The 17,056-nt window shown below is 43.7% G+C and overlaps 1 protein-coding gene across 3 annotated transcripts in view; it reads left to right on the forward strand.

Annotated features, from left to right (window-relative positions):
- Positions 1–11,671: 11,671 nt before the first annotated feature.
- The window catches only part of TERT (telomerase reverse transcriptase), a 33,862-nt gene continuing 28,477 nt past the window's right edge, over positions 11,672–17,056 (forward strand). For 2 of the 3 annotated variants that reach the window (XM_054060210.1, XM_054060211.1), the window contains exons 1-3: positions 11,672–11,741; positions 11,836–12,086; positions 13,454–15,560. In XM_054060210.1, coding sequence (XP_053916185.1) covers positions 11,859–12,086; positions 13,454–15,560 — 2,335 coding nt within the window. In that variant the 5' untranslated portion in view covers positions 11,672–11,741; positions 11,836–11,858. The remainder of the gene's footprint in view (positions 11,742–11,835; positions 12,087–13,453; positions 15,561–17,056) is intronic. The other variant, XM_054060212.1, reaches the window with a different exon arrangement.

Consider the following 17,056-nt stretch of genomic DNA (forward strand, 5'->3'; position numbering starts at 1 on the left):
TGGAAGCTGTCAAAAATAAAATGTATAATATTGGATTGCAAATCATTCTCATTTGATAATGGAGGTAATGGAAATTCTAGAAATCACAATTAAAGTTGTAAGTTGTGTGTGGGCATTTAAGTTCATAGCTTAAAGAAAATGTTGGAAATATAGGATAAGAGAGATGGGGTTCTTACAATTCAAATTCTGCCACGTTCTTAGCCTACAACATGGCAGAGGGTTTCAGTTGTCTTAAACTGAATGAAGATGTGAAAAAACTGTAACGTGATTCCTTTCAGTATGTATCTAAGTTAGTATAAATCCTTCATTGTTGACAAACCTGATTTCTTGGCATAGCAGGCATTCATGTAATGCAGGTCATTTTTATGTGCTAGGAAAGTCTCTTAACACATTTTAAACTCTGAATCGTGTGGTACCCCAGTACCTAATAGGTTAATTCTCTCATGTTTCAAAGGGAGTAATTCCTTGGTCTTTCCCCTCTCCCTACCCATCCCATTCTATTTATAAGATGAAACACACGTCATTCAAGTAGAATGATTTTGCTCAAGTACAATACAGGTAGAACAAACTACCTGGATACAGAGGAAAAAAAAAATCCAACCTAGTGAAGAACAGGTATCTGCCTTTCATACAATTTAAAATCCGTGTTACATGTGAACAGTTCATTAAGGAAGATATTTTTATCTGTTTCCTTCAAATGAGTAAAAATAATCAGGTTGAATTTTGATATCAAAATTCAAACTTCACAGCTATATCTAGAAGCCATGGTTCTAGATTTTCAAAAGCTTGTTTCTTAGTAAGTGGAATACAGAGTGCATTCCCTTCAGCAGCAAATAAAACACAATTAAAAAATTTCAAAAGGCACAATTCTAGTTTCCAATTCTAGTTTTGCTTCGTAAGTTTACACATGAACCCTAATGATTTTATTATTTAAGTTTTTATTAAATTGCATGCTGTTTGTGCAAGGCTATTTCACTTCAATTTGTCATGGATTGAAAATATTAATGTATTAGCCTGGAACGATGCAGCTCTACTCCTGTAGTCCAGCTACTTCACAAAGTAGATTTTGTCTAGTTCTGATACTGAAGAAGTCTGAACATACAAATAGTTTGGACCCAAAAAGATACGGAAATGTGCTTAAGCCCTTGTGAGACAATCTATACTCTTTCTTATACTAAAGTCCTCTTTACATGCTACTGGCAATGGAAAGGAGGCGTGAAGTGAATATTTAACTCATGTTCATGTTAAGGTCTCTACGCTGTTAACTGGAACTAAGGAGCTGGAACTAGCATATCTAAGTCTATGCAAAACCTAGGTTGCGTTTACTGTATCTTGTAGCTATTTTGGATTTGTGTGGAAGGAACTCCTATTTGGGACTCCTATTTAGTAATTATAGTTGAACGTAAGTGCGTGAAAGTTTTTCCTGATATAAATAATGCATATAGCAGTTTCCCTTTTTGTGCCATTTCAAAACAGTCAAGTTACTGGTTCTTCTAGATAGCTTCTGAAAGTCCAGGATACCATATTTGGGTATTTCTAATGTTTGATCACACATTTTTTATATGTAGCTGTTGAAAAATCACTCTTGCACCTTTACGTACTGTGAGTTTATCCTCTGTCTTGCATTTCTGATGACAGTGACCTCATAATATCATATGCAGTAGTCATAAAGAATACAAAATTAGAACATTTTAAGTCTTTAAAATTAGTGAGGCTTTCCTGTTCAAGTCATTGTTTCATGCATTCCATTTCCAAATAAAAGACTTGGAGTACGGGCTAGCGAGTTACCTTCTGTTGTTGGGAAGACAGTGAAAATCTGTGTAAGCAGTGTAACTTTGGAGATATTAAATGAAATGTTTGAACTTCCTAGTTGTGGAAATGACAGCTTAAAACAAAAAGGTGGTTCTATATGTGGTTAGTGCAGAAGAAAAACTTAACTGTGTATGAAATTTCATTGTATTGCAACTCATACTGGATTGTCAGCATCTGCGATCTAGTTAAGAGTTCAAGAGTGACTTAAGAACTTCTCACTTCTGATGTTAACTGTGGTAAGCAACTTGGTTCCCACCTCACATTCTCATCCTCATTAGGCTCAAAACGGCTTTGGAAGTTAAAATGTTACAGTGATTTGGAGGCTGTTTAGAGGAAAATCATCATATGCTTCTAGAAGTTACTCTTGCACAGTACCTAGTACTGCGTAGTAACATTGCAATTGTGATTCTCTAAAGGCATAAGTGAAGAACGGCAGCTGATGGCACTTCCTGCAGGTGTACACAGCCTATGGCTCAGTGCCTCTGTCCTCCACACAGTTCTTCCAGTTCCATAGCATGTAATTTCCTGCTCATCTTCACCTGCTGTTGACAGTGTTCTCCAAGAGGTAATCTTTTTCCCCTGGAGCCATAGGGCTAACTGAATTAGAAAATGGGCAGCAGCGTATCAGTTTTCTTACCAGCAAAGCCTAACTGCTCTTCTCTGCTTCTGTTGCTGCTACAGCAGGTGCTATATATGTTGTTGATAAATGGACTCTGCATCACTGTATGTTCTCTTTCCATACAGCATTATACTCCAAAAATTGCCAGCTACAGCATCTACAGCTCCTACAGCTCAGCACCAGAAGTATTAAGACAGATAATTCTGTAATTTGTCTGTTTTTAAATATGTTTTCTAGCTTTTCCGTCAGAAGATTAATCTCTGATGCTGAGGAAGTGAAACATAGTCGTTCATTAGTAATACCAGTCCTCCTTTACATTACAGCTTATGTTTTTTCGATACCATAAGACGTAAAAATAATGCAGGTGGGAAGGAACCTTAGGAGGATATCCAGTACCAGCACAGCATCTTTCCCTCCTTGATCCCTTACAGACCAATCAGACTTCCCTGATAAACCATCCGAGTTATTAGATCTAGCTGTAGGAGTTGAGAAAGAAAGCCAGGAAGAGCCCAGCTTTCCCAGAAGCCCAATGACTCTCTCTGCTTCCCCTGTTACACCAGGAGAAGTTTGGTTCTGTATCTGTGAGGATAAATGCACATTTCCAATGCTAATAGCCACAGTTAAGAATTTCTTCTTGGTGCAGAGAGGAAACCCTGATATCAGTCTCCCATGTTTTCATCCGTGTTAAATGCCACTGTTCCTCCTTATCTGGAACAAATCAGTTTGCTCCAGTTTTTCCTTTATGCATTCTTACTGCTCTTTTTAACATCGGGTCCCTCAAAATCCTGTATTGTCTTTTTTTTTTTTTTAATCCTAACCCCCACTCTGATGAGTGTAGCTGCATCAAAAGGAACAAAATAACTTCAGAATCTAAAGACAAACACTTTAACACCGGAGAACCCTGGCTTACATAATCTACCTATGTTCTGTTTAAAGAATAGGATTGCTTCTCCCTGCTTCCCTCCAGTTTTCTGTTTGGCAGTAGTCTGTCCTTTCGGTCTTACCACATTGTACCCGTAAAACTTCTAGCAAGATGTTTCAGGTGCAGTGTGTACCGGCGTCTCAGTTTTTGCCCCCTAATCCTCTCCTTAGTCATCTACAGCTCCACAGTCCTTATTAATTTAAGACAGAGCTCTCTGCTAGTTGCCTTTATGATGATTTTCCCTCCTCACTCCAATGGAGTCTCACATGCCTGCAAATACTCATGGGCTTTCTTCTTTTGGACTTTGAAAAGTTCACTCTGAACATTTTTATCAGGCATTAATTGCCTCTAGCGGTCTATACCCGCAAGCTAGTCTGTGTCAAGTAGCCTAAAGCCAGGTAGGTGTTTCCTTGCCATGCGCCATCTGCATGCTGTAGTCCAGCTAACCACCCGCCCATGGAAGAAAGAGCTCTTTGGAAGACTGTGGAAGTGTAACTATATAGCTCTTCATTCAGAACATGAGGCCTGTCACAGCTCCAGCTTAGTGTTACATATTGTTCAATGCCTGAAGCACAGCACAGTTTGCCTCCCTGCTGCCCTGCAATGCTTGAAAGCTTCACCTCAAAGAGTTGTCACAGATACCTAGTTTGGATTGACTTCCACAGGATCTGCTGGAGCATAGCCTCTGCTTTTCCAACTGGACTTAGCAATTTGCATTTCTTATACTGAAATTCTCAACTTTTGCTACATCTGCTCTTTAGCTTTATCATAAGCAGGCGTTTCATTTGCCTAATGCTGACCGTGAGGACAGGAAGGAATAACCAGTGTTCTATTTGGTAAAACCAGCAAACCCTTCATTAACTTGCTTGAGAAAGAACTGGTTAGCCTCACCCTCTCTGCCATCCCAGAAGTTGTTACAAAGATAATAAAAACAAACCACCAACCCTTGATCCAAGAATTTGTGTTATTTCAAGTTGACTCTGATTTCTCAAACCTTGAAATCTCAGATCAGTGTCAGAGGAGCATGCAATCTGAAAAACTTCCAATCACAGACCTTGATTCCATTATCCTCAGAACACAGTATGCATTGTTCTGCAGCCTCATACAGGCTACCTCTGATCCTCTTTAGTTATGATGAACGTGCAAGGATCACCAGTACATTATGGATCTGTTTGCTTATTATCAAAAACCTCCACTGATCAGCAGTTTGAAAAGCAGACTTTAAGATACGAGGCTCTGCAAGCATCCATGCCCTTTACTGCTGCTGTCTTCAACTTGTCAGTTCACAGAACCAGAATTTCAAGAAGTAGCTATTGCTTATGAAAAGGGAACAGAAATGTATTCATCCCTTTTGGGGATGGAGGAAGGAAAAAGAAGAGAGCGCTCTGCTCTCCATTTACACCATGTTTTCAAATGATTGGTTGTAAATACCTCTAGCTGGAGTGCCAAACAAGTCCCTTAGACTTTCTGGTTTTCTGTCCCAGGAACTGAGGGTCTTCTGCTAATCAGCTACAACTATTCTGAGACTGCAACAATCTGTTTTAAAAAGCTGCTCTTTTCTGCTGACCTCTGCATTTCTAAAGGTAGCACAGCCTTTGCCTGAAAGTCCTCCAGCGACAAAGGCTAATTTAGTTCATACACAAAACAAATATTTCATTCTGCTGAAGATGTGACCAGCTGAAAGAACTGTTCTTACATTCAGCTATCAGCTGGATCATGTATTTTGCTTCTTTCACATTACTCTTCCCAGCATCTTTTTTCCCAGGTTAAATGCAGTTCCACAGCTCTTTCTTGGGACTGCCTCCTGGCCCCACAGTACTGGGGCAGAGCTCTGAAGGACTCAGCAAAGACGTGGAAGGATACTACCTTCCCAAATGCCAACCACCAACTCTTTTTTTAGGGTCAGGCTGAAAATTTTCTATCAGAATGGATCATCTTTGAAGTCAGATAGTAACAACTAGGTTTGCCAAGGTCAAGAGTAAATGCTGAGCAAAGTGCTTTGTTTATAGAAGCAGAATTAGACTCTTTAGGACACAGAGCTTTTCTACCACTGGAACATTTCTGGACACTACTAAAGTTTAGCACACGTGGGCTGTCATCTCACTGCCACAGAGGCAGGACTTGCTTTACATTTTGTTGTCAAGCAGCCTATGCTTCTGCCTTTTAGCACAGTGAATCACAAACACAAGCTAAGTAAACTTAGAGCATTCGTAGAGCATTTATTCCACGCATAGAAATATAATGCTTAGTAGTCAATTTTTTTTGCTTGTGCTCCTGGTAGGTGGCAGGTACCCAGCAGCCTCTGCAGGGAAATGCTGGTTTTCTTTCTCCTTTCCTCAAACACCCATGTATAGTGAAACGTGCCTTTTCTTATATAGTAACACCATACTGTGGGTTTGCGAGCTTGGATTGAAGCGTAAAGGGTTAAGATATTAAAGCTGAGTTACACCTAGTGTTTCTTACATAGCAGGCCCCCCTGAGGGTACAAGAATAGGAATGAGAACAGAGTTCCCACCACCCAAGAACAGATATATGAACTGCAAATGATCAGTTAATGGTCACTGGGGAATGCCACCCTAAGGGCTGGGCAGAACAAAGTTCCAAACACAAAAATGAAAGAAAGAACACATTTGAAAATCCTCCTATGTATGGTGAAAATTAAGAGCATTACAAGACATAAAAGATTGTTTAAGAGCCCCCTACTAGAACAGGATAGAAGTTATAACAGGGAGAGAATACTACAGCATTAACTTCAGGTAAGGACATTATGTCTCACCAAGACCCTCTCTTAACTACCAGCAGGTTCCACACCCTTTCAGTACAGCAAAAGTGCTGCTTTTTGATTCACCTTTTACTACTGAAGGCTGCAATCACACAGTGAAAAAAAAACCCATCCAGTGAAGTGTAAACTATCAAGTAAATCAAAAGTTTAGGGGGCCAACAGTAAATGCATTTTCTGCTCTGCCTTTCCCATGTAAGAAGGTCACAGATGCTGCACTTTGGCAGAGTAACTTTAGATGCAAACTGGTGGATGAGACAGGCATCATCAGCCCTAAAGCAGGAGCCAGAGTCTGAGAGCAACTTGACAGAGCACACCTGGGCTATGAAGAGATCTGTGCCACAGGGAATGAGTTTGTGTGAAGGTCTGAAAACTTATGAATCTCATTTGCATGAACAGGGGCATGTCAACACATATTGCAGATGAATGAAAGTGCAGTGAGTAGCGATTCTGTAGAACCTGAACTCATGGTGTTGTGGTTTAACCCCAGCCAGCAATTAAGCCTCACACAGCTGCTCACTTCCTTTCCCCCCACTAATGGGATTTGGGGAGAATCAGAAGTGAGAAAGAAACTTGTGGATTGAGATAAAAACAGTTTCATAATTAAAAGGAAATAATAACAAAACAAAAAAAAAAAAAGGAGGAAAAAAATAATAACAAAGAGAAAGGGAAACAAAACGGAAGAGACACAAGTGATGCAAATAAAAACAATTCTCACCACCAAAGAACAGGTGCCTCGCCAGTGCCCCAACAGTAGTCCCCCCACTAGTCTCCTCCCTAGTTTGATTGCTGAGAGCATAATCCCATATAATACGGAACATCCCTTCGGTCAGTTGGAGTCAGCTGTTCCAGATGGGTCCCCTCCCCACTTCTTGTGCACCCCCAGCCCACTCGCTGATGGGGTGGTGAGAAGCAGAAAAGGCCTTGACTCTGTGTCGGCACAGCTCAGCAATAACAAAAACATCTCTGTGTTATCCACGCTGTTTCCAGCAAAAATCCAAAACAGAGCTCCATACCAGCTACTATGCAGAAAATTAACTCTGTCACAGCCCAAATCGGCACGTGTGGAAAATGGATTTTCCCCCAAAACTCTCTTATATGGAAAGGCAGTTAAAAACAGTGAGGAAGCACGCGCCTGAGGAAGAGCAAAGTGTGATTTACTTGGACATGGCTGGCTGCCAGCCAAGGGGCTAAGAAAAGGATCAAAGAGTTTCTGGAGGAAACATTGGGACTGAGGCGTGAAAGGCAGCATTGAACCTTGATTAAACAGAATTGAGAGAAGTTCAAAGTTTAACCGGCACAGGGTGTGTCTGATGCAATGAAGACCATGACACGGAGGCAAACATAGGAGGAAAAGGGAGGGCTAAACATTTGTTTTAAGGAGAAACAGGCAAGTCTGGAGGACTGGGATGGAAACACATGGCAAACGCCATATCCACGCAAGTCCGGTAACTGTAATAACAATGGTGTTAGACAGGAGTTGTTCCCCCACACCACACACCCCACTGCAAGATGAGTTCTGTAATAAAGGAAGCTAGACAGAGAAACTGATGGCACCTCCAGTTAATAAGACCAATGTAAAGACAACCAACGCTGAAAATGCAGCCCAGCAGAGAAGAAATCAAGTCACTGTCATGGTAGGCTTCATTCCACAGCAGATGAAAGCCGTGACAGATATGGGTGCTGTAAAAAAGTGATTACACTGTGTAGTTGGTTAGACTGGAGGGGTGTTGTTTTTTAACAGCATATGAGCGTACGGCTCTCGCTCAAGCAGCAGCCTCACAGCAAGACTAGAACCAAGATTAGCTACGTTGACTGAAGATCTCCTAACCAGTGATCACTCAGACTGATACATCTGATGGAATATTAAGGGATCTTACTCTGGCAAGGTGTACTGGTTTTAGCTGAGACAGTTACCTTTCTTCATAGCAGCCCGTATGGTGCTGTGCTTGGATCTGTGACTGACAGCATTGACAACACACCAACATTTTGGCTGTTGCTGAGTAGTGCTTTCACAGCGTTAAGACCTCTTTTTTCCCACTATGCCCAGACAATGAGTAGTCAGGGATGGGCAAGAGTTGGAAGGGAACTAAGCCAGGACAGCTGACCTGAACTGACTAAAGGAATAATATAGGTAGTTATTCAGTCATTGAGTTCCTTTACACTCACTGGTAAATATCAAGAGATCGTGGAATCTTACTGATTTTTTAACATTTTTTTTCCTTGTCTTTATTGAACAACATAATTCATGGGGCCTGAGGCAGATCATGTTCTGTGCAAAGATTTGATGCAGGACCCCCCTCAAGTCCTTTATGTAATTTCCTCAATGTTGTCACAATTGCCCTAAGTGTTCCTTCTCTACTTTTACATTATTGACTTCCTGGCAAGCTGTCCCACTTCTGATGTTTGAGGTTTCTTTCAGCTTTGGGAAGTTATTCATCAAACTATTCTGATTTTGGTCCATTAGTTTGAACTAATCTTTTCTGTTTGAACACAGCTTCAGGTTTTTGAAAGACATTTCTTCCTGTGACAATTCTCATAATAGTTTCCTTTCAGCCTTTTCAAAGAGAACTTGAAAAAGAGAGACACATCTGCAGTAAGCTTTTGTCTTTAAATAGTCCTTACTGAAGCTAGACCTAAACATAACACTGTTGGATTGTAAAAATGGCATTTTATTTTTATCACTGCACTATCATCATCCTTTCCCAGGGTAACTCCCTTTCACAGAAGCTCATTGTAAAGCAGGATGTGGAAAAGATTGAGTCTGCCTTGAAGGATAAATTTTGTTGAGGAGAACTATGACTTTATTATTCATCCAGATCTGGGTTCCCAGTATAAGAGTGACACGGATATACAGGAGTAAGCAGAGAGAACTTGTCACTAAGAGCCACTAAGATGAGTAAGGAGCCAGAGTATCTGACATATGAGGAGATGCTGCTGCAGCTGGGACTGTTTAGCCTCAAGAAGGAAAGGCTCATTAGGGATTATATCAAAGTGTATAAACAGCTGATGTAAATAAGATGGAGTCGAACTCTTCTCAATGGTATCCAGTGACAGGAAGCAGTGGGTACCATAGGTAGTGTGCAGAAACTAAAATACACGCACTTCCACATAAAAATGAAAAATATTTTTACTCTGAAGGTGATAAAACACTGGAGCAGGTTGCCCAGAAAGATTGCGGTGCCTCCATTCTCAGGGATATTCAAAAGCTGATTAGAGGGGCCACTGAGCAATTTGCTTAAAACGACCCTTCTTTGAGCAGGGTTGGACTAGACTCCTCCATAGACATGTATTGATAGCCTCTTGCCATTGCTGCATGTAGGAGATCAGCAGGACGGAACATCCAGAGCAGGACAGTTGGATTTGGAGAGGAGGTCAGTGATCCATGCCTTTGCAGCAGATTTTGAGTGACCTGTAAGACTGTCAGGCCCCACGGCACATATTCAACTGCTTCAGGAGACAGACCATGGCATTCAGGATTTGCCTTCCTCTACCACATTATCCCTTTTTCAGTTAGAACCTACCATGTCATCACTCATACAGGACCGCCCCATACCTCTGATCATGCCTCTCTGAACCTTCTCCAGTACTACTATATCCTTTTTGAGATGTAGAGAACAGAATAGCAGTCAAGGTGTAGGCAAACTATGACTTTACGCAATGGTATGATATCATCCTCTCTGTTCCTTCCCCAATCATTCCTAACGTGGTTTGGTTTTATGACAGTTGCTGAGTACAATGCCGATTTGTTTCATGTAATCTTGGGGTCTCGATCCTGAGTGGTTCTAATCAGCTCAGAACTATCATTTTATATATGAAGCTAGGAAAGCGTTTCACCTCTATGTCATGCTTGATTTATCAGCCTTAGATTTCATCTGCCATGAAATTACTCAATCACTCAGTCTTGTAGAGTTCTTCTGCAATTTTCTAGTCTGCTGTGTCCTTGCTACTTCGAATAACTTCATTCCATCAGTGTATCTTGCCACTTACCACTTATTTACAGTACTTACTTATGAAAGTTACACAGCGCAGACTAATGTGGAACTCTGGTGGGAAACTTCCTCAGTCAAAAGAACCGACCATTTCTCCGTCTCTGTCTCTTAATAATGATGTACGTGCATCAGCACCTTCTATTTTAGTTTTCTTTTTTTTTTTTTTTAATTGATAACATCTCTTTGCAGAGGTTTTTGGAAATCCAAGTAGAATATAACAACTAGAACACCGTCATTTTCATGTCTTCTCAACCCTTCACAGAACTGAACGTGTCTTCTAATGCAGGACTCCATTGTACGGGAGCAATGTTGACTACTTGTATTTCTCCCAGCACCTACTAGTCCTATTTTCTGTTATTTCTACTAATTTACCTGCCCCATAGAGCCTGCAGCCCGGCCTTTGTGCACCCCCCCCACCAAGCTGGGGCTTAGGATGGCCTCAGCGGAGAGAAGGAGTGCCCAACCTGGTGGAGGGGAAGGAGGGCCCAAGGCAGTGGAGATGACACGAAAAATGCCAGCAAATAAAACTCTCTAAGACTTGTTCTGGAGTTTTAGAAAGCAAGCGTCCTTTATCAGGCCTGGGCAATACGATGGACTGAGCTCCATCAATCACGTGCAGTGAGACCAGAGCTGGGGACAAAATGTATTTCCCACTCACATGCCTATGGATAATTTTTCCCTGAAATCTTATGCACATTCTATTAGTTTTCAAGGTCTAATTTTAATGTTACTACAAAACTTTGCAACAGTCAAAACTCTTGTTAATTTGGAGCTGGCTTCAGCTCTCTGCCTGACCTTGCCTTTGAGATAGGAAGAAATTCCAAACTGAGATGATTACAGAAGATACACCTGTTCAGCTCAGATCATACTTCACACAAGACTTTATCATCTTCAAAGAAATAACAGTGTCCAGAAAAAAACACTGTCCTAAGGAAAACACGCTATCAGAGGAGCATTCCGTCAAAACTTCAACAAACACACTTCCTAAGACGAAACTTTACTTTAGCTTAAATGAAAAAAATCCCACTTTTTGTAATAGCAACTACTTCTTGTGTCAGAGGGGAAGGAGCATCCGAGGTGGAGAAGGAGCATCTGAAGTGGAGGAGGAAAGGAGCATCCGAGGTGGAGAAGAAGCATCCGAAGTGGAGGAATGAAGGAGCATCCCAAGTGGAGGAGGGAAGGAGCATCCAGGTGGAGGAGGGAAGGAGCATCCCAAGTGGAGGAGGGAAGGAGCATCCCAGGTGGAGGAGGGAAGGAGCATCCAGGTGGAGGAGGGAAGGAGCATCCCAAGTGGAGGAGGGAAGGAGCATCCAGGTGGAGGAGGGAAGGAGCATCCCAAGTGGAGGAGGGAAGGAGCATCCAGGTGGAGGAGGGAAGGAGCATCCCAAGTGGAGGAGGGAAGGAGCATCCCAGCTGGAGGAGGGAAGGAGCATCCCAGGTGGAGGAGGGAAGGAGCATCCCAGGTGGAGGAGGGGAAGGAGCGCGCGGGGTGGAGGAGACGGGAAGGAGCATCCGAGCCGGAGGAGGGAAGGAGCGCCCGAGCTGGACAGCGTTCCTCTCGCCCCGCCCCGCCCCGGCCACGTTGTGTCCCGGCACACGCGGTGCTCGCGGCCGCAGGTCGGTGTGGCGAGGCCGTTGTCTTCATTCTTTTTTTTTTTTTCTCCGTTAAATGCATTTATTTAACACGCACCCGCTTTTCATCCCCGCGCAGCATCTCCGCGCTGCTGGCGGCGGATGGAGGGCGCGGAGCCCTTCGAGGCGGTGCTGGGCGCCCTGCGAGGCTGCTACGCCGAGGCCGCCCCCTTGGAGACCTTCATCCGGCGGCTGCAGGAGAGCGGGGAGGCGGCTGCCGAGGTGCTGCGGGGCGACGACTCGCCCTGCTACCGCGCCTTTGTGGGGCAGTGCCTGGTGTGCATCCCCCGCGGGGCCCGCCGCATCCCCCGCCCCGTCTCCTTCCAGCAGGTAGGACGCAAACTGGGGGGCTCGGTTCGCCCCCTCCACCGCCCAAGAGACAGCCCTGCCAGGGAGACAGAGCGAATCACCTCCTTTCGGGGCTCCCCGGAGCCAGGGGGGCTGCGGGGGTGCCGGGCGCTTCCTGCCCTCGTGGCTGCGGCCGGCGGGGACCTGCCTGCCCGCCTCCTCGGTGGGACATTTGCACCCCCTGCTGCTTCCTGCTGGGTGGGTGGGAGAATTCAGGGTGCCAGCGGGTGGGTGGTGGGGAGCGCGAAAGGTCTGCGAGGCTCCCCAGCTCGCCTCTCTCAGCTGGCCTCCCCTCTTCATCCCAGCTGGCCTCCCCCCCTTTGACCTCAGCTGGCCTCCCCCCTTTGACCCACAGCTGACCTCCCCCCTTTGACCCCAGCTGGCCTCCCGTCTTCATCCCAGCTGGCCTCCCCCCCCAGCTCACAGCTCGCTTCCCCCCCAGCTCCCAGCTCACCTCCCCCTGTCCCCTGCTCGCCTCCCTGCTCGCCTCCCTGCTCGCCTCCCTGCTCGCCTCCCTGCTCGCCTCCCTGCTCGCCTCCCTGCTCGCCTCCCTGCTCGCCTCCCTGCTCGCCTCCCTGCTCGCCTCCCTGCTCGCCTCCCTGCTCGCCTCCCTGCTCGCCTCCCTGCTTTCTTTGCAAGGTAGGAGTAAACAAACCAAACGTGGCCGAGGAGCCACTGAAAATGAAAAATGCCACTTTTCCCCACTCCTGAGAGCATGGGGAAGAAAAGGAGAAAACAGCTTGCAGGTCGGTGTTTTGAGCAGGAGAAGCTTTTTGGAGAGGAAAGACTTGCTTTCCCCTCAAAGCTACTGCATAGCAAAACGGTGCCATGGTAGGAAGGGAGCTTTGCAAGCTTGTTGAGCGCGTCGTAGAATTGTGAACCGAGTCGTTAAGTTGAATGAACTTTACTTTTACGTAAAAGGAAATGAAGGCCTCAAGAAAATCGCTTTTAGTTCCCTGGAGGTTAGAGCCTGCACGAGCCCGTATCTGCGAGCAGGTATCTACGGGCAGAGTGACCTGAAGGCTTTGGAGTCCTTTGGAGCTGCTGAAGGAGCCAAGCTGAGGGAGCCAAGGGGAGTAGTGTAGTGTGTTTCCTGGGTATGAAAACAAGGATCGAAAGGGCAAACGTTAAAAAGACTTCCTTAAAGTCGTAGGCCCAAGTAAACATCTTGTGGTATAGCTGGAAATCGTTGGTTTTGGGTACAACACTTGTGAATCATTAATATTGTCTTGACCTAAAGCTGATGTCTAGGACTGTGTATCTTACATGTCTCTTTATTTATGGTGTCTATTGTGGCTTATAGAACAGTCGGTAATACCAGCTAACTTTCTTTATTCTTCCTTTTCCAGTTATCAAGTCAGAGCGAAGTCATCACAAGAGTTGTTCAGAGACTATGTGAAAAAAGAAAGAAGAATGTCCTTGCGTATGGATACTCCTTACTGGATGAAAACAGTTCTGATTTCCAAATCATGCCGTCTTCCAATATATACAGCTATCTGCCCAATACTGCGACAGAAAATATTCGCATCAGCGGCCTCTGGGAAACACTGCTGAGCAGGATAGGGGATGATGTGATGATGTATTTATTGGAACACTGTGCAATCTTTATGCTGGTTCCCCCCAGTAATTGTTACCAAGTTTGTGGGCAACCAGTTTATGAACTTATTTCACATAATGTAGACTCGGCCCCAGTGTTTGTTAGACAAAGGTGTTCAAGATATAAACGTAGTAGCTTGCTTGACTATATGCAAAAAAGGCTTATGTTTCACAGACAATATCTTTCAAAGTTGCATTGGTGGAAAAACAGACAAAGACTTGAAGCTCATGTCTCCAGCATGGGAAATAAGAAAAGTAACGTACAAAGCTTAGGGTCCAGTTGCCAGTATTCTGCAAATGCTGTTTCTAGAGCAAGTGAACAAATCAAAATGATTACTGAACATATGGAGAAACAGAGTAACGCTAGTTTCTATTCGTCAACTATGGCATCATCTTTAAAAAGGAAACTTGGTAGGGAAAAACTTGAAATTCCAGCTAAGAGAGCAAAAGTAGAGGAGCAGAAGACACAAAGCTTAGTGTCCCGTTGCCAGTATTCTGCAAAAGCTGTTTCTAAAGCGAGTAAACAGATCAAAATGGTTACTGAACATATGGTGAAACCGAGTAGCTCCAGTTTGTATTTGTCAGCTATGGCACCATCTTTAAAAACGAAGCTCAGGAGGGAACAACTTGAAATTCCAGCTAAGAGAGCAAAAGTAGAGGAGAAAGTGAGAGAGGAAAAGTCTTGCTGTGTCACTCCTGAAGTAAACCGAAGTAATTCCAAGATACATGGAACTGGGTATGTAGATTCACATTCTGTAAGTCTCATTAAAGAAAAGCATGTTTCTCAAAGAAGTAACAGTGATATGTCTGGTCCTTCTTTGGTTCGCACATCTTGTGAAGGGAAGAAGTTTGTGGCAGGTGAAAGCTCTTTTCTGCAAGGAGTTCAGAATAACAAACCTTTAAAGTCTGGCCTTGAAACGCAAGCAGAATCCCATAGGAAAGGAGTAGAGATGCATATGTATAAATCTCAATTGGATTCTGTACAGATCAAGCCCATGGAAGGTATTTCTTCAAAATGTAGCAGGCAGGAAGGTCCCTTAGCTCTTTTGGCAAAGAAGTTACCAAATACGCTCCTGCGTTCTGCAGTGTACATTGACAGGAAGTTTCTTCTGTATTCTCGCAGGAGTTTCCAAGAACGTTTCCCTAAATCATTTTTATTGAATCGCTTGAAGGGCTGTCAGGCAGGCGGAAGACAGCTTATAGAAACTATATTCTTAAGCCAAAATCTGTTGGAACAAAAGCACAGCCAAAATCTGCCACATAAAAACTGGAGAAAGAAGAGGTTGCCCAAACGCTACTGGCAAATGAGACATATATTTCAGAAACTCTTAAATAACCATGGAAAGTGCCCTTACTTAGTTCTCTTGAGAAAACATTGCCCTGTCTGGATATCTGAAACCAATGTGAAAAGAACGGAGCTGCATTGGCAGGCAGCTCTGCCTGGGGAAGCGAAGGTTCACGAGCAAGCAGAACAGTTTGGGAAAGAGCCTACTAAGTGTATGACAAGCAGCAGATGTGAATCTGGTCATGGTGATATGCCAGACAACTTATGTGCTCCTATTGCAAAATCTTTGTGTGGGGAGTCGTGGAGCGAGCGGCAAATCCCAGGAGAGGTGTGTGATTCAGCTCTCAGGGAGCTCCTCAAGCAGCACAGCAGCCACTGGCAGGTGTACGTCTTTGTGAGGGAGTGCCTGGAGCGGGTCATCCCTGCTGAGCTTTGGGGTTCAAACCATAACAAGTGTCGGTTCTTAAAAAATGTGAAAGCGTTCATTTCCATGGGGAAGTTTGCTAAGCTTTCGTTGCAGGAGTTGATGTGGAAGATGAGAGTGAATGACTGCGTGTGGCTTCGCCTAGTCAAAGGTACTTCTTATATTAAAGAATTACATGGCGGGGGTTTGAGATGACTGGTGTTCACGTTTAAGGTGGGAAGGGGAGGATATTGAATGTGGGTTCAGGGTTGTCAGGTTCATTGTTAATAACCACTGCCAAGAGAGAAAACTTGGTAGTGTTTGTGATTAATGATGAAAGAACACTTAAACCTATCTTCCTTTCAAAACTTCTGTTTTCGTTCACACTTCATGTGTTTAGTAAGATGACTTTCTTGAGAACATGAATTCATACCTGGGCCTTTAAACACAAATTTCTCCTTTGTACCCCTACCTGCAATAACTGAAAATTCATTGAAGTATGACCTAGGTAGGCACACAAGGAATGGATGCAGTCTGCCTGTTGGTTACTGTAAGCCTTCAGAAGGAAGTAAAGGCAAATCAAGGTATGAAGTGAACCTTCATCCCACAGCATGGTTTTTCACCCCCTTCGCATCAACCCTGTGAGAAGGGCATGAATATGGGACTTGTGCAATGCAGGGGTTGCCCACCATCTCTGTCACCTTTCTAGGGCCCTTCTCTAGGAACCAGAGACCCATACTGAGCAGAACTTCAGACTGGTTAGTTGGTGGTGCAGATGTCACCAGATCGAGTGGTCCTTGGCTAAAAGCTGTCTGAGGGAATCAGCTCATTACTCCAAATTCTGTATGAATCCCTTCTGTTTAGTCCTCCTTTCAGGTCATGACAGGTAGATCTCGCTTCCCTGAAGAAGTCTTCTTTCAGACACTCTCCTAGAACTTAAATCTAGGCTGAAGCTGTGTTTCTGTGGTTGCTTGCTGTAGGGTCTGATGCATGTTGTAATTTCTCTGTGCTTCTGTTCTCCATCTATACGATGTGGATTGCACTTTCTTAACTGGTATGTTTGCAGTGTTTATTCGTACCTGGTAATGTACTTGGATCCTACAGCAATGTGAGCGAAAACTGTATTCCTTTCTAAAAGGTGTGATAAGGTTCTGAAATTGCTATCAGTTCTTTGTAATGTAGGAAAATAGAAAGTCTGATTTTTGAGAACTGATGCCAAAAATAGGGCAGGTTACATTTCCATAAGAAACCGGTCCTTTGTTCAGAAACTGTGGCTCAAAACCAAACTTTTCAAAATCCTGAGGAGTTAAATTATTTTAAAAGGTTTTTTAATTTTAAGATATCCATTTGGTTCATAGCCATTTGCAGTATCTTATCTAAAAAAAATGTAATATCCACTTATTCTCTGGCCTTATTCCAGGAAAAGGCACACATAGGCTTGATTTTAATTTTCATGAAACTACTCCCTTGTGCTTGAAGTTTAAACACACATTTAGTTGTTTAGCTGCACTGTAGGTGGGGATTTTTTTTGGTCTTCAAAAGTAGCAGCCGTGGTTTCTTGTCAGTTCCCTGAATTGTAGTCATAATTTACAGCTGTTGTCAAGAACTTAGGAAACAAATTATGTAGTTCCAGGACAGCTACTTAACAACATCCTGCCTGGTCTCATT

This window comes from Cuculus canorus, chromosome 2, assembly GCF_017976375.1.
Source record: "Cuculus canorus isolate bCucCan1 chromosome 2, bCucCan1.pri, whole genome shotgun sequence".
Lineage (NCBI taxonomy): Eukaryota > Metazoa > Chordata > Aves > Cuculiformes > Cuculidae > Cuculus > Cuculus canorus.